The sequence below is a fragment of the Mesocricetus auratus genome, unplaced genomic scaffold (genome assembly GCF_017639785.1).
Source record: "Mesocricetus auratus isolate SY011 unplaced genomic scaffold, BCM_Maur_2.0 Super-Scaffold_100009, whole genome shotgun sequence".
Classification (NCBI taxonomy): Eukaryota; Metazoa; Chordata; class Mammalia; order Rodentia; family Cricetidae; genus Mesocricetus; species Mesocricetus auratus.
The window spans coordinates 21,179,718-21,197,792 of record NW_024429193.1 but is presented as its reverse complement, the minus strand read 5'-3'; the positions used below and the strand labels follow the sequence as shown (position 1 = coordinate 21,197,792).

At 43.3% G+C, this 18,075-nt stretch overlaps 1 protein-coding gene across 2 annotated transcripts in view; it reads right to left on the bottom strand.

The window, feature by feature from the left end:
* Positions 1–1,347: 1,347 nt before the first annotated feature.
* Positions 1,348–18,075, bottom strand: part of Dapp1 (dual adaptor of phosphotyrosine and 3-phosphoinositides 1) — a 49,669-nt gene continuing 32,941 nt past the window's right edge. The window contains exons 5-9 of one of the 2 annotated variants that reach the window (XM_005081963.4): positions 11,403–11,450; positions 9,304–9,366; positions 8,109–8,194; positions 6,010–6,097; positions 1,348–3,807 (exon numbers count right to left, since the gene is read on the bottom strand). In XM_005081963.4, coding sequence (XP_005082020.1) covers positions 3,739–3,807; positions 6,010–6,097; positions 8,109–8,194; positions 9,304–9,366; positions 11,403–11,450 — 354 coding nt within the window. In that variant the 3' untranslated portion in view covers positions 1,348–3,738. Of the gene's footprint in view, positions 3,808–6,009; positions 6,098–7,503; positions 7,670–8,108; positions 8,195–9,303; positions 9,367–11,402; positions 11,451–18,075 lie in introns of those variants that run through there. The other variant, XM_040751741.1, reaches the window with a different exon arrangement.

The following is an 18,075-nucleotide window of genomic DNA, read 5'->3' as shown; positions in this document are numbered from 1 at the left end:
TGATAGGTCAGAAATGTTTTAAGAAGTAAAACTGGTCCTCCAGCGCAGGCGGCTAAACAACTCCACTTGAAGTCTGGCTACACAGTGTGAAGCCACGACTCAAGTCTGGCTCTCCACTGTATGGTTTCCTTCGTAAGGAAGACATTAGTGACGTCTGAAGTATAGAAGAAGGGGGAAGTAGCGTCTTATGTCCTCTTCCACAGTCTTCATGCTCTCTGTGCCGAGCAGGGTCCTGTCATCAGAGTGGGGGAGGGGAAGAGACTAATCACTGCTGCATGCCCCGCCTATAGGAAAACAGATAGGCACCTCACTGTGTTCGGATGCCCAGGGGCTCTGAAGCAGGGGACAGCTTCTCCAACTGCACTACGCTCGCCTCATCCAAGGGAAGATAGTACCATCCTAGTAGGAACATGTGGAGCAACATTTTCCCAGAATCTTGACAGTTATCGCTAACGTTTGGCTGTGTCTTTCTTAGGAGAACTTGGACAGACACACCTCACTCACTTTTCTCCCACACCCCCCTGCTCTGGTCTGCCATCCGCACATAGCATCCTCCCTTCTGCCATTTTGGATTTGGCTCCAGAGAAGAGCTCCCCACGAGGCTCTTCTCTGGAGGTAAAGTATGATGTTCTCACTGGACAGCCATGAGAAGAACAAGCATGTGACCTGGTCCTAGGCATTAGGGGTGTGTGCGGTAGCTCCCATTTCATGCCAGCCCCGCTAACAGATGGTCTAATGCCCTGCCCACTTTCCAGCTCTGCTTTGCAGACCCCTCTCAGTATTGACTGCTGTGTGTGTGTGTGTGTGTGTGTGTGTGTGTGTGTGTGTGTGTGTGTGTGTGTGTGTTGCCCTTTCCATATCCAACTAAATCCTTGGAGGAATGTGGATATTTCCTAAGCTTCTAGTCTTCTGTGAAGTAGCATTGCTATTTATGACTAATCGGTTATATTTAAGTTTTGAAAGTCTACAGGAATCTTTCTGGAGAAAACATTCCCACACTTATGAGAGTGGAAGAGAGGAGACATCCAGGGTGGACCAAGGCCAGGACAGCTCCTGAACGACTTGCATCCTGGGTCCAGTTTGTGTTCTCATTTTATATTCTAATACCACAAGATAGGTGGGCATGCAAGCATGATTTTACAAAAGCTTCCGGTGACAGTCAGCAGGTTGTTGAGGGCAACAACCCATTGATTCAGCTGTTTCTCCAGGGCCCTCTCAAGCTGAGTCGTGCTTGGCCAAAAGGCAGTACAAACTGCTTTTACTAATCACTAACATATCAGTATCTACTAATTTGGGCTTTTCTACCTTAAAAAAACAATAAAAATGTTATGAAAAAAATTGGACATATACAACAAAATCATGTACTTTTTATTTAATAAACAAAACCAAAGGATATAAATAAACATTTTACAGAAGGTAAAAAGAATATTTCACACATGAAGAAAGACTGTTTCTAAGGAAACAAAGCCATACATCTCAGGGAGGGGCCATTGTTACTCCTTATTTTGCAAACTTGACAAATACATTTTATGTTGATCTTGGTTTATTCCATATAAAATAAGCATAATAAATGCCCCCCCCCTGTAGTCAGACAGGTAAGTATTCTACCCAGTGATCAACAACCCAACTCCAAAAGCCCTCTTGGGAAAACAATTTCTGAGTCTTAGCTGTTTTAACAACAGGGGAAAATATTTAATAAGGTACTATGAATGAATTTTGATGCCAACCTGAGGAATACCAGGAAACACCTTGTGGGTATGTCTTTGAAGGCACTACGGTCCATTCATTTCATCCAAATGGATCAGAATTCGAACAGACTACTAGGATGTCGAAGAGTGTGGAGGATGGGCCCTGGTCGGAAGTACACCACTCACAACGGGTTCCTGGGGTCTCTGTCTGCCTCCTCTCTCTCCTGTTGCTGCCTTGCTCTGCTTCCTGCCTGCTGTGATATGAGCAGCTACACCACACACTAACCATGGCGAGCTGAAACATTGAGAACCATGAAGTGAAGTCAATTATTCCTGTACGCTGTTGGCTCAAGACCTCTGTCACATTGGCGAACCGAAAGAACAGTTCCATCAGCTCTGCGTCACTTGCTGGCTTGTCACCCATTTGTGTCACTTCTAACTGTTGTTAAAAGCCACATCAACAATGATAGTAGGAGCTAAGAATCTACCCATGGCCCATGAATACCAGTACTTCATTCCAATTCAATCCTCATACTCTAGTTTGCAACTTCGCAACAGCTACATGACAGAAAGTGCCCTTCGATAATCGTGGGGTGCTGCCCAGGGCTACTCTTACAACCGATCCTGGAAAGACACAGAGGGCAGCCTTTATGGAGAAGTCTCTATCAATTTGAAGAAATGGCTGCCAAAGAAAGCTTAGTCTTATAAGTGTGTTACATTTGTAATGATAATCATTAAACTAAAAGTCACCCACAGCTTGTCACCCTTCCTCAAAGTGCATTTTCATGCTGTTTAAAACATTCTCACCCTTTATTACACATTAATTTACTTTTTCCTATCTAGTTCTCACAGTTTAGCTTTAGCAGTAAAGGATCCAATGGATTTCTAAGCTTTTAAAATTGATGTGTGTGGTGTGTGTGTGTGTGTGTGTGTGTGTGTGCGTGCGTGCGTGTGTGTGTGTGTGTGTGTGTGTGTGTGTGTGTGTGTGTGTGTGTGTGTATGCTGTGGGGCACCCATGCTGACATACATGTAGAAATCAAAGAACAACTTTCTGGAGTTGGTTCTCTCCTACCTTTTATGTGAGTTTTGGGGGATCCCACTCAGGTTGTCAACCATGGCATGGCAAATGCTAAGATGGCTTACAACCACCTCACCAGCCTGATTTCTAAGCCTTTTGAAAGGAGAAACAAATATGAACATTTTTACATTTTCATTTTGGAAATTGTTGTTTGGTCTTTCGAGACAGGGTTTCTCAGTAGCTATGGAGCCTGTCCTGGAACTTTATAGACCAGGCTGGCCTCCAACTCACAGAGATCCTTTTGTCTCTGCCTCCTGAGTTCTGGGATTAAAGGCATGCGTCACCACTACCCAGCTGGAAACTATCTTTAATTATTATTATTATTGCATTATGTGCATATGTGTGAGGGAGTGTGTTTGCCTGAGTGCAGGTCCCCAAGGAGGTCAGTGGCATGGGAGCTGGATTACAGGTGTTTGTGGGTCCTGGAAATTGAACTTATGTTCTCTGCAAGAGCAGATGCCCTTTTAGTGGCCGAGCCACCCTTCAGCCCTATGTGAGGTTTGGTATATAAACAAAACAAGCAGCCCCTCCTTGGAAAGTCCTTGGTGTTTATTATCTTAATTTGCTTCCTAAAAGGGCAGCCTGAGCCCCAACATGACCACTGTTTCCTTACACAACCGAAGCTTAGTTGTGCTGGCCGGTGATCTGGGGCAGGATGCCAGGCAGCCAAAGTCAACAAGCCTAAGCCACCGTGAGCACGAACAAGCTCTTCATCTTGCACTGTGTTCTGAGTGACTCCACCTGGAAGTGGAGGTTAGGCGGTTTCCATCAGTGGGTGCTGCTTCCGTGTTGTAGAGCGGATGGCCGGTCCCACCAGCTGTTTTCCATGAATCAGCAAACAGTGTAGAGCACCAGACCACAGTCTACTTTGTGTTTGTTTTCAGAGGAAAATCCTTAATGACCTTTCCTCTGAAGCCTGCCGCAGATCAGAGCACCTGGAACATTCCACCTTGCCCCTGAGTCAAGAAAGTTCTATTTGAAGATGAATGACCGCGACCGGACAGTATCCTCTCCTTGGTCCAGCTGTTTTCTTATTTTTGACTGTAACAAAACAAAGGTACATCTACTATTGAGTCGCTTGAGATACTGACTGCGGTAGTAAGGAAGGCAATGTTGAGCAGTAAAGTGCAGCTATGACTTACCAACACCGCTACCACGCTTTAACGGTAGTTTTCCATTTTCCCTCAGACGTTGTAGAGTGCCTGTTACTATGTGTACACTTTGGGAATGGATCTACCATTGCTGGGAAAGCATGACCCAACACTGTCCAATCAAAAGGAAGACTCAGACGTGTGGTTGTGGACTTAGGAAGGTGCTGGTGATAATATGGTTAAGTGGGGGAGGGGGGCACACCGGTGAAAACTACCAGAGAAGGGCTGTGTTCTTAAAGATCCAGTTGCCCAGGAAGAAGTCTGAAAGTCTACATTTGCACTACTTTTCAATGTAAATTTTCTATAATAATTGGGTGTCATTTGGATAATAACAAAATACACTGAATTAGAAATGGAGTCATGCCGGGTGGTGCAAGCCTTTAATCCCAGGCAGATCTCTGTGAGTTCAAGGTCAGCATGATCTACAGAGAGAGTTTCAGGACAGGCTCCAAAGCTACACAGAGAAACCCTGTCTCGGAAAAAAATAAAAAAGAAACAAATGGAGTCACTTTAGTCCAGGTTGGCCATGACAAAGCATTTCCCCACTCAGAGCAGTCTCAAAATGGGCACTGTATTAACTTGAAGTTCAAGCCAAAAAGATACCTCCAAAAGACACTCATGCTCAGCAATGTTCACCGCCCTCCCAACTTTTTTTTTTTTTTGCCAGGGAGGACTGTTCCTACTACTAAGCTATAAGCCTGGCCTTAAGGATATCCATTTCCAGACAATTCCTATAGATAAAATAATTACAACACACACACACACTATCTCTCTCTCCCTCCCTCCCTCCCTCCCTCCCTCCCTCCCTCCCTCCCTCCCTCCCTCCCTCTCTCTCTCTCTCTCTCTCTCTCTCTCTCTCTCTCTCTCTCTCTCTCTCTCTCTCTCCAAGGGTTTCAAGACAGTACATAAAGGCTTGTTCCCCAAAGTGGTAGCACTGCAGGAGGTTCTTATGCCACTGATACACTGATGCTGGAAGGGAGTACTGCCCCGGAGAGAGTTCTAGAAGTCTGAGTTTGACCCACACCACTCAAGGCCACTTGATCTCTGACTTCCTGTTTGGAAGTGTGAGGTTTCCATCCTCCACATATCCCTGTCTTTCTGTTCCACTAAGGGGTCCTCATCAGAAGCTGAGCTGATGTAAGTGCTGTGTCCTTGAACCTCAAACACCATGAACCTTTTACTTCCTAAGTAGCCTCATGGATTTTATGAGAGAAACAAAAACCAGACTAATATATTACTGCTGTGGAATAATCCATTGGTACAGTGTGAAGATTTGTTACTCAGATTGGTTTAATAAAGGGCTAAATGGCCAATAGCTAGTAGGGTAAAGGTTAGGTGGGACTTTCAGCACTACACAGAGGAAGCATGAGCTGAACATGCTGTGCTAAAAAGGCTGCCACCAAGTGGTAGAACATAGATAAGAAATAAGGGTTAGTTTAAGAGCTAGTTAGTAACAAGCCTAAACTATCAGCCAAGCATTTATAATTAATAATAAATTTCTGTGTGGTTATTTGGAGGCCAGTTGTTGGGACAGAGCTGACCAGCAGTCCTGAAGAAAACCTCCAACAACATATTACACCTACGGGAAATTTTAGTAAGCATGCACTTGGCTATCAACCCTACAACGTGCATGGTGAACGACGTAAGGACTGGTGAATTATTTTAAGTGTCTTCCCCTTGGGGGTATGTAGCAGGAAGGTAAAACACCTTTGGTGCTTGATACATGCAATGTGCAGCTGACACTGGGAACCAAGCCCCCTCCTGGACAATTTAAAGGCTTTCCAAGTCGAAGCACAGGTCAATGTCCCTCTCTGAGACCTTCCATCCCTAGATTCTCTTCTGACCAACACAGCTTACAGGAAGACTGCCAGCAGCTGCAGCCAAGGCTAGGCTGAGACTCCAGCACGAGGCCACCCTCCCTCCTTACAGCCTCCTCTTTCTTTTACACCCCATAAGCATGCATGGGATATCCCACAAAGTTGCAAACAGACTTCCCTTTGATCCCAGGGCCTCCTCTGACAAATGGAGTCTACTTGAAGTCATCGACATGTTAGTTATCAAGACTAGACATCTGGTGACTTTGGTAACTCACCAACTTCCATCGCAGTATTTTGATCCATTCATCGGCTTCAACTCCTGTCTTTGCACAGAGATAAAATGTCCTGAATGGAAACACTAAGCTGACGAAACAAAAGAATGTGTGATAGTCAGTTTGACTAGTTGTATATATCCTGGTTGAATAGTATGAGTGTCTTCCAGGGGAGAGAATTGAGGAGTCCTATAATTATCATCGTGACCTTGAAGAATCGGTGTATACAGAGCAGCTCCTGCCAGCAATGGCAGACAGGCCTAGGATGGTTTAAGTTTATATTATTATGGGAGAGATTTATTCTCCCAGGAGACTTCAAAGAAGAAGTATATGTCCAGGACACACCCACATCCTTTGGCTGTGGAATATACTCAGCTGAGCCGCACAGTGGTCCAGAACCTCTCTGTGGGTTAAAGGACAAGCCAGGCAGATAAGGGTTTCTTGAAAGGACTCAGTTGCACTGGCTGCTTTAAGGAGGGTAACACTTCCACCAGGAGATACAAAGACTAGGAAAAGGGGACCAAAATGCCTCAGTTTGCTATTACACCCATTTCTTTCCGTGAGTTAATCTCTGTTAAAAAGAAAACGAACCTTCCTTTCAGCACAGAAGATTATATGTATGTAGGTGTATGGTAAGTCTTCATTATGCTGCCTTTGATTATTTAGTCAAAGTTATTTAAGTGATAAAGTCAACCTGAACATGTCTTGGTCATTCTTTCTATCCTTACAATCAAGACACAAATGCTATTTTTTTTCTGTTTTTTTTTTTCATGTATCCTAGGCTGGCCTCAAACTTGCTGCATAGAGGAGGATGATCTTGAATTCCTGATCCTCCTGCCTTGAACTGAAATTCAGAATCCTGTCACCTTAAGGCCCAAGCAGCACATCTTGCAGCTATCAGGCCTGTAGATGGGTGGGTGGGTGAGTAGGTAGGGTGGAGAGGGAGGGATGCTGACATTGTACAAGCTCTACACAGTGATGAGTGTAAATTGGTTTCTGCACTTGTCATTGATGCTCCCTGGGGGAGACATTATGAGCTGCTCTATAAATTCACACAAATTTCCCCTTCTTCTTGGCAATCAGAAGCCCAAGCAATAAATTCTAATTATCTTAAGCCAGCTATGACTATGGCTATGATGACGTTATGGTCATTTATGTTGCAGCCAGTGAGTCATGCAGACGATTCACAAGGCAAGGTTTCCAGGGAAACACTGGCTTTCCTGATACACAGGGCCAGGCATGGCTGATGCGTTTTTCACATCTGTGAAAACACCAGAGCTGAAAGTAGCCACTTGGATCTGAAGGAGTCAGCTGGAGGGCAGGCAAGAGAAGGGTGGACTTCATGGGTAGGACCTGGTGACATCTGCCTCTCAAATTCTTGTGACTCAAGAAAAGCAAACTTTTGCTAGATCATATGGCAGGAATTAAAAAGATGTCTGTGGCTGCTTGGTACCACAAATCGCGCACTTTCCCAGATGTAATAATGAAATTAAGCTCTATGCATGCTATCTTTATTTTCAAGAGGTACATCTTTACAACTTTCAACCAGTTTAGGAAAAGAAGTGACAAAGAAAGCCCAGCAAGCCCGTAATACACTGAGGTTAGACAGAGAGTCGTTTACGTCTTCCAGGCTGGCTATGTCTGAGCATCTTTCAGACAGAAGCTGGTGGAGAAGAAGACATGCCTTCCTTTATCAAGACACTGTTTGTATCAGACACGTTTCATAGTATTCTGATTATATCAGGGCAAACACTTAATCCATCAGCCAGACACCACCCTAACAATACAGGCCACCTATCTCCAAAGCTGGTGAAATGATAATTACATTGAGAGGAGAATCTCAAGGGATTAAGGTTGTGTTAAGATGTGAATGGCTGCCATGTCCTAACAGTGCAGGACACAGCCTGACCCTGGCCAACCTGCCTTTGTGGAAGCCACTTTAGACAAGGCACTGTGTCCTCTGCAGCTGGAGGCACTAACATGAACGCCCTTGTGTGAGGTCCATGTCCTTCCCATCCAGACATGTGGACATTAAGATAGGTCGCTTTTTACTCCTGGCTTAAAAGACTTTTAGAAAAATTTCCTTTCTGGGTGTAACTTACCAGAAACAGTTTACTCTTTCCTGTGAGTAATCAAACTGCACGGCAGAGCACTCCGTCAGGTCCAGGATGCGAATTGGTTCTGGTGACTGGGAAAAACAAAACAAAACAAAACAAAACAAAAAACAATGTCATAAGAATAAACACACACACACACACATACACACACACACACACACACACACACACACACACACACACGTGTGTGTGTGTGTCCATCCCTCAACCCTCAAGGTTTCTGCTGCATGCAACTGTTGTCAATTTCCTTTCACTAAGATAATGGACGATGGGAAACCCTGACGGAGGGAGCACACACTGGGGTCTGGGATCTAGTCTTTCACAGACTGAGCAATGGGAAGACATTGCTGGGTCACCCAGATAGCCCGGTGGTCAAGACATGACTTGCTCTCACAGAGGATCTGTGTTCAATTCTCACCACCCTGCCAGGCAGCTCAAAACTGCCTTCAACTCCAGAACCAAAGGGCTCCATGTCTGGTACCAAGACTCATGTGCACACACCTAAAGGACACACACTCACACACACTCACACACATAAGATAATATATCTTTTCAAAAAGGCATTGCTTCTGTTGATTTACAGCAATCAGAGACAGATTTTTAACACATGGAAAGGAGCTGTATTTTCTTCCATCTTTTTTTCTTTCATAAACTTCTACTTTTGCAGAAAATTTGTATACAAAATAAGAAGGGGAATCATTTTCAGTTGGCATGATAAAATGGACCCGAGCAATGGGTAGATTTGTAATAAAAGGGAAAATTGGGACTGTTAACAGAGTATGGCAAGGGAAGAATTTCACAGCTTGGAACAGAGGGAGCCACGTGCTCCGGAGAGAGACAGCTGAGCTGACCAAGAGCAGCTTCTGGAGACAAATCACTTTTCACAGAGTCAGAGCAGATCCAGAACCAGAAGCCCAGACCTTGGACTGTACCAGATGGCTCTGTGGGTAAAGATGCTTGTGGTCAAATCAAACCCGATGACGCCTAGGAACCACATTTGGAAAAAGAGAAATAACCCCACAGCTTGTCCAAACAAACGCTGTAGCAAGTGCGCCCCACCCCCATTATAAACAAATACAAGCTGAAAAGAACTCGGGTCTCTAGACTCTTGTTTCAGAGGATGTGGGGAACCTTACAGAGCTCTGTCTAAGGCAGAGAGGGATGCTAATATCTTTCTCACCATCTGGTCTTTGAAATACTTCAGTTCATTCCTTTGCAAAGTGAACCATCTTGTTTTCCAGGTCTGAGGAGAAAGAATTTTAAGTTTGAGTAGAGAATATAATATCTAAACTTGATAGATTGTCTTCATTTTAAGTATATAAAAGATTGGATAAAGTAGGCCTAAAATATTCTTATGTATTACTTTTGAGAAAAGTTTCAAAGTATCAAGAAAATTAGACGATTCTGTGTTCTAAGATCATAATAGAAATACCACTAGCTTATTTAATTGAATAGATGCAGCTGTTGCAAACATTCAAGGTGATTTGTAACAAGCCACTTAAGTTTCTATTTTATTAACACTATAATAAAAAGATATCTCAGTTTTGAGAACCTAATGTGAGATATATCCCCACACCACAAATTTACATATATATTCATGTATACTCTTGAAATATAATGTGTATTTAGTTAAATGTATGATAACTAAGCAATGCCATCTCTCATTATTATTATTATTATCATCATTATTACTATTATTTCACAAATAAGCCAGTTGAGGTGTAGTAACCTTTAACAACATGATACTCTAAATCCTACCTGAAGAGCCATGGACTCACAGAAAAAACTGTTACTATTCCTTTGTACATCCTAACAAAGCCCTGACCTATCTTGGCTGGCAATGCACCCACTTAAAAGGGACAATAGAAGATTCAGGAATAAACACTCAGGCCAGGCATGGTTGTTCATGCTTATAATCCTAACACTGGGGGCGCTCAGAAGTAAGATTGTACATTCTAGATTGTACATCTGAGGTCATCCAGGGCTGTGAGTGAGACCCTATCTGAATACAAAACAAACATTAATAAAGAGGCTGCGAATGGGAATGTCTCCCATCCTTAGGGAGTACGCAGTCCATAGAGGACATGGATGACTGCATGATGAGGTTAGAGTTAGGCAGCTTGTTCACAGGAGAAGGAAGACGTAAGGACTCTGACCCCTAAAACAGACAAGCACCCACGCATCGCATGAGAGTGGAGCCAATTTATTGGATGATGGCGGTCACGGCACACGGAAATGTAACCGAACTTTAAAGGTGCAATTGCAGACAGGGAGCAGTCAGGCGCCCTGGACTTGTAAAGATCAAAACTATCTTTACTTTGGCATGTTATAACACTGAGTGAGTAGTGTGATCCCTTAGCTTGAATTCAGTGACTAATTCTCTCAGAATCCTTTACGAAACATTTTACCCTTAATCATTTCATGTCTCTATCACCTATAGCAACCCAAAATGATAATTTTGGGGGGGGGATTCGAGACAGCATTTCTCTGTGGCTTTGGAGGCTGTCCCAGAGCTAGCTCTTGTAGACCAGGTTGATCTCAAACTCACAGAGATCTGCCTACTTCTGCCTCCCGGAGTGCTGGCATTAAAGGCGTGCGCCACCACCCGACAATAGCATTATTTTTTGTTTGTTTGCTTTTTTTACGAGACAGGGTTTCTCTGTATTGTTTTGGAGGCTGTCGGTCCAGCCTAGCCTCGAACTCACAGAGATCCGCCGGCCTCTGCCTCCCGAGTGCTGGGATTAAAGGCATGCGCCACCACCCGACAATAGCATTATTTTTTGTTTGTTTGCTTTTTTACGAGACAGGGTTTCTCTGTATTGTTTTGGAGGCTGTCGGTCCAGCCTAGCCTCGAACTCACAGAGATCCGCCGGCCTCTGCCTCCCGAGTGCTGGGATTAAAGGCATGCGCCACCACCACCCGGCTAGCATTTTTTTAAAGCACCAGTAATGCATTTGGTCTTCCTTTCAGTAAACATTGCATAAAAGTTTGACTTTTATTGTAAAAAGAAAAAATAGAGCACAAATGTTCAAGAGTTCATTTACCTCCTTTGTTCATAACCCTCCCACTGAACTACACAGTGCTTCCTTTTTAATACGAACTACAGATTACTCTTATACAGGGCTCTGCCAGAGAACCGTCAAGACATTTTTCAGGGGAAATACAAATGGCTTAAAATAAGCTTACAATTTTCCTTTAGAAACATTTGCCAATTTTAAGAGTTGAGTCTATGGTGTGGTGTCTTTCCTGTGGTGGCATGAACAAACCACACTCCCTTACCTTTACCAGGCCGCCTTGCTTGGTGAGGTAGCCTTCTTTGGTGCCAAGCTGCAAAAGAAAAAGGCCAGAATGAAGCCCAGAACTGTCACAGACAGCCTTGTGTTCCTATTTTAACTTACAGTGCTAGGGGTGAACTCTTACTCCAGGCAAGCGCTTAACACCAAGCTACAGGCTGGCCCTCTGTCCTGTTCTATGAAGAACATGTTTGCCAATGATCTCTAACTGATCCTCTTTGATTCTTCACCTAGCTGGCGAAACTCTCCCAGGTGCTGTGGGAGCCCTTTGCAGGCTGGGTCACCTGGATCAACAGGTATTGCTGGGAAGGTCTCTATTAACTCGGGCTGATGATTTGAAAACAACTAACCACAGGTGGTGTTCGTTAGAACAGCAGCAGCTTGTATTGCCATAGGAATCCTAGCATAAAAGTATATGTAACGGATGTTGGACACTGATTGGCCTTCAGTCTCTGTAGCTATCAGTTCTTCTCTCTTGGGTTCACAAACCATGGATTGAAACATTTGTATAAACCGTTGAGTCTGTACTGAATATGTATAGATCCTTTTTTCTTATCCGCTAAACAAACAGTCTATTAACCATTTACCTGGCGTTTATATTACAATGGTGTGATAAGAAATCTGATTTGAGGTATACGGGAGGAAGTGGATAGTTTATGCAAATACTGTGCTGTTTTATATAAGGGTCTTGGATCTAAGGACACTGGCACCCAAGTGGGGGTCTTGGAAATACTGACATACAGAGAGACATTTGGGACAGCATATTAAGAAAAGTAAAAGAATTCATTTATTTTAGGACTTCTTAAAAAAAGTTTTAAGAGAGAACTAAGAAGCAGCATCACCAATATTTGCTTTATTACAGCCTCTCTTCTCCTACACACTCTCTCCACTCCAAAGCCATTCAGAAGTACAGATGTGTTTATACTCATGTATTTAAAATGGAATTTGAAATACAAACGAATCATTTGTTTTAATCTATGTTTCATTAGTTCAACTGTAACAGCGGCACTTAGCACCCATGAGTTACAGAATGGTAGGGAAATCTACATAGGCGCTGGGTCCTAAGACAAAGAGCTTCGTAGTCTGGTAACCTCCTGAACAAACTGAATGCCTGGGAGGTTATTCTGTTCTAGTATGCTCTCGTAATGTACCTTTCACTATAGAGAAGAGAACAGACGAGAACTGGGGAGGACTTTGTTGATGCCAAGGCCCTTTTTATGGGAGTTTCCCGAGTGTCCTCTCCTGTGGTGAATTCCTCCTACCCACAAGAGAGGAACCACCAAAGTCCCAAGAACCAGGGATGAGAAATAACCCAGAGCCGCTTCTGGAGTTCGGATGGCAGAGAAGTCAAGATGGACCCCCTAAGTGTGCATTTCAACAATGCTAGTCAATATTGCTGAGTTCGACGTCGTGTAATCACTGTGATTTATTTTGATGATAAAGGAACTAAACTGAGGGGCTGGAGTAATGACTCAGTGGTTAAAAGCACTTCCTCTTTCAGAGAACCTGGATTCAATTCCCAGTATCAACACAGTAATTCACAACCACCCATTATTCTAGTTCAAAGGGACCCAATGCCCTTTTTGTTCTCTGAGGACTCCGGGCATGCTTGTGCTACACATATACACATGCTGACAAAACACATACAGCGTACACTTAAATTGTTTTACAAAAAAATTGAAAATTAAAAGAAAAAATTAAACTGATTTAATTTCTAAAAATTATGATTTTAGGCCAGGTGGTGGTGGCACACGCCTTTAATCCCAGCACTCGGGAGGCAGAGGCAGGCAGATCTCTTGTGATTTCGAGGCCAACCTAGTCTACAAAGTGAGTTCCATGACAGCCTTCAAAGCCATATAGGAACCCTGTCTGGAACCCCCCCCAAAATGTGATTTTGGGTTGCTGTAGGTAATAGAGAGATGAAATGTTTAAGGGTGAAATGTTTTATAAAGGATCCCGAGATAATTAGTCACCGAATTCAAGCTAAGGGATCACACTACTCATTCAGCGTTACCCCTATCTAATATACTAACAGTCTAGCAATTTCTGTGGTTTTGACAGGTGAAATGCTGACGGTGGAGTTGCTGAGACTATGATTTGGTCCGTAGCCTCCAGATATAAGGACTGAAATAATCACACGGCAGACTTATCCTTAAACACAGCAGCAGGAAAGACGTTTGAAAGAGCTCCAGGTTAGGGACAACCTAAATGTTCAGCAATCAAGGATTAACCAAGCTGCCTCCCTCACTGTGTTCTGTAAACATCCAAAGTCCTCAGACGGAATGAGTGTGTGAACGTCCATGCCCCTTGTCACAGCGTGCTGTAGCCCAAGCAGAGAACAGGGAGAGTTCGTGTGGATGGATGCTATGCTGTGGGAGCAGCAGCTTGTGTAGGTGATGAAGTTGGCGGTGGTGAGGGCTTCTTTCCAAATGGGTGGAGGTGGCAACCAGTGTAGTTTCACAGAGGCATCAGTAAAGCAGACATCTGCAGGGAGAGGAGGGTGCAGTGGCCTGGAACGGATCATTGAGTGAGCAGGAAGTTTGCGTAGGGTGGTGGGCAGGAGAAGGAGTAGATGGAGATTCCTTACACTCTATTGATCAGCAAATCCAGATAATGGGATCCATATATCTCCTGTGGGAGGATGGTGTCACAACTATCAAAAGGGAAAGACCTAGAATGAACCTTGTGGTTTTGGTAAGGATTCAGTCAGTGCTGTGTATCCATGGAGGGAAGAATGGATGGATAGATGAACGGATAGACACAGATGTAAATGCATAGGTATACATGCAGACACATGTATCTTTTCCTTATCCCCCAGCAGGTAGGAAAGTGACATTTCAATAAAAACAGGTATAAGTGGCTCAGATATAGATTGTAAAGTACCACTTTAAAAAGACAAAGGCAATTAAAAAATAGTTGATTCTAGATATGAGCACAAGGATAGCATGTGCTAAGTCTGGGGTATCTTGCTATATCAGAAAGTAAAGCTACCAAAACATCAGGAGGCCATAGACACAGAAGCCACCTTGAAAGGGCTCTTACCAAATAAATTGTGATAGTCAGGATCTTAATCCACTGATACTCAAAACACTAGATAATGTGAGAAATGAAGAGCTTTTCCTTACAGCATCCTGGCAGTTAGTAAGCATAAAAGAAGCAAGAACATCCAAGGCTCACCACTCTCAATAACCAGAGCTGTAGTGAAGAAAGCTAATAAACACTGACTGATGAGCCAAATTTTAGCAAGGAAAAGAGTATGCATATTTGTTCAGTCCCCAGTAGCTTCCCTGAAATCTTTATTAATAACAAAAGCAATAAAGTTACTTTTAAGTAAAGAAAGCTAGTGATACCTCTCAAATGATCAAACCCATCCTCTTGGGAGAAACTGTAAACCTGGTGGGTTTGAGGAGCAATGAAGTGCACAAAAGTCCCTCTTGATGTCTCTATCAAATGACACACTCCAACCTAGTCATGACTCAACAAGAGACAAGACAACATAAGGAAGTTCATGAGAGGATTGGCCTTTAGTTTTCATAAATGAGAGAGGGGGAGACTTAATAAAAAATAGGAGTTCGGATAGGAAGGACTCTCAAGAGACAGGAAGGATGCTCAAGAGACAGGAAGGACTCTCAAGAGACAGGAAGGACTCTCAAGAGACAGGAAGAATGCTCAAGAGACAGGAAGGACTCTCAAGAGACAGGAAGGATGCTTACGAGATAGGAGGGATGCTCAAGAGACAGGAAAGACTCTCAAGAGACAGGAAGGACTCTCAAGAGACAGGAAAGACTCTCAAGAGACAGGAAGGACTCTCAAGAGACAGGAAGGACTCTCAAGAGACAGGAGGGATGCTCAAGAGACAGGAGGGATGCTCAAGAGACAGGAAGGACTCTCAAGAGACAGGGAGGACTCTCAAGAGACAGGAGGGATGCACAAGAGACAGGAAGGACTCTCAAGAGACAGGAAGGACTCTCAAGAGACAGGAAGGATGCTCAAGAGACAGGAAGGACACTCAGGAGACAGGAAAGACTCTCAAGAGACAGGAGGGATGCACAAGAGACAGGAAGGATACTCAGGAGACAGGAAAGACTCTCAAGAGACAGGAAGGACTCTCAAGAGACAGGAGGGATTCACAAGAGACAGGAGGGATGCTCAAGAGACAGGAAAGACTCTCAAGAGACAGGGAGGACTCTCAAGAGACAGGAGGGATGCACAAGAGACAGGAAGGACTCTCAAGAGACAGGGAGGACTCTCAAGAGACAGGAGGGATGCTCAAGAGACAGGAAAGACTCTCAAGAGACAGGAAGGATACTCAAGAGACAGGAAAAACTCTCTAGAAACAGGGAGGACTCCCGAGAGACAGGGAAGATGCTCAAGAGGCAGGACACATAAAACTGAGGACACGATCTTCGGGCTCTAAAGGGCTGTCTTGGGGAAACAGAGATCTGTGGATATAGTGGTAGCATAGCAACATCCTAATTTGGATGTTTGTGTGTGGCCATGTAAGCAAGTGTCTTTGCTTGTAGGAAATACATACTGCAATATTTAAAATGATCAGGCATCCTATAAGCAATTTATTCTTAAATGACTAAGGAAAAGCAAAGCCTTTTGGATTATTCTTTCAGTTACTCTATAAATTTGAAATTATTTAAATGCCATTAAAAAACAGAATGGCTGTTCTAAGTAAACTGACATACTTAATAATAAAATATTAAGGAATTTATTTAATTGTGTTTACGAAACAATATAATGCATGGAAGATATTCACAGGGTATAGTTAAATATGAATATTGTAACTCTGTAATGAAGAGTCTAAACACACATACACACACAGAAACGGGGGATACACATGGGCATGAAGATAGACATACTGGAAGCATACAAGGGAGGCACCCAAGAAGAACTATCACATGTCATCAACCATATAACAGAGTAAGTAACATTGGAGGTTGTCCTGTCCTCCCCTTAGCCCGATTGGTATTAGAATAGTAGGCTGATTACTCTCTAAGATCTGCACTGGAATGGAAATCAGTGAGAGTGGGTCTTTGTCTAGTTTACTGCAAAACTCAAGGCACTTAAAGCTAGGTTTATGGAGGACACTTAAAACAGATTAACAAATGAATTAATTAAATTTAATCTTACCCCAGAAACCCAAAGCTTTGCTGTTTACAATGCATAAATAATAATTTTCTTAGATGCAGTTGACAAAGGATGTTAAGTAATTTTATGGAAGCACCTGCATTTGGGGGAAATGGGGACACTTTCATTTTTACTTCAAGCAAGTTCTTCTTGTGTAAGTGTGATGTAATGCTCTTCCTCCACAGACAGGGCTTGGGCAGGAACTGAATTCTCAAAAAAGAAAACAGAAGTGTGGACACCTCAGACCTTGCAATTGGGCGACAGAGGTGCCACATCAGAGGGCTGTTTAGGACAGTAAGTAATCGAAGAGCCCTTGTTCTCAGCAGGGGACAAGGATTCCAATATAACCAGAATTCTTCCCTCAACCATGTCAGTCCAGGTTTCCAAAGGAAAATGATAAGATATGTTTCAGGATCTATTAAAAAGGTCTTCATTGTTTTGGTCAGTACCATTACATAATAAATTTCATGGACCTCTCATTATATAATGTGCATTCCTTGTTGACCAAGCACTAAACACTGTTTAAAAATTCCCTCCTGTGTTACAGTGCTGACATATTTGGGTGGGTGAACTATCTGACACATGGAGGAAGCAAACAGGGAGTAATATGACTTCCTTAATTTGCTCTAAAGATCCCTAATCTTCCCTGCTAAGGTCAAAGCTACAAATTACACATTGGCTGATTCCTACTACTGATGAAAGATACTTGTAGGAGATGAGCGTTTCACTGACCAGGAATCTTAAGAAGTCTAGTAAAGGTGGGACATGGGTTCCCACCCCTCACCAAGAAACTACCTGCATCTGATACCTGCTGGCAAAGGGAAAAACATTTTCTTCGATGGCATCTCACTGGGTGTGCTGACCAGGTTCCCACATTTCAGGGTAGACCTAATGCCTGGGAGCAGTTGGCCAACACAAAGCGAACTCACTGGGATTTTTGTAGACTGTTGTTTCACTTTGCTTTTAGGGGGCATTTTTTTTGTCTTATTGGTATTTTGCGTGTATATTTTGAGTTTTGTTTTTGTGCTACATTTCTTGGTCTTTGTTTTTTAAAGAGGGAGAAAAAGGGTTAGGTGGGTAGGGAGATGGGGAGAATGGGGGAGGAGTTGTGGGAGAGGAGAGTGTGATCAGAATGTATTGTATAAACTTTTTCTCAGTAACAAAGGTCTAACAGAGGAGAATGTGGAGTTAAGCAGACAGCTGATACGAGAGGTGGTTTTGTGGTGGGTTAGAGAGCTAAGAATGGAGAAAGAGGAAAGCGAAGGGAACTGACTGGATAGAAAATAAGAGCTGAGCACAAGGTAGGTGTGGTCTGGTCTCTGGTCCCCTCTGACTCTGGACTACATGTCACTCCAGTTTAAACATCTGATGCTTCCTTTCGCTAACTCTTTAACAAAGCCCTCCCCCACCCCCCATCCCTGGCACACACAAAAAAATGTCTAACCAATATTTGAGGGATTGTAGGAAAATGGTAAAAATAAGGCATACCATTAACTATCCAGGTTACAAAACACACAGGCAAT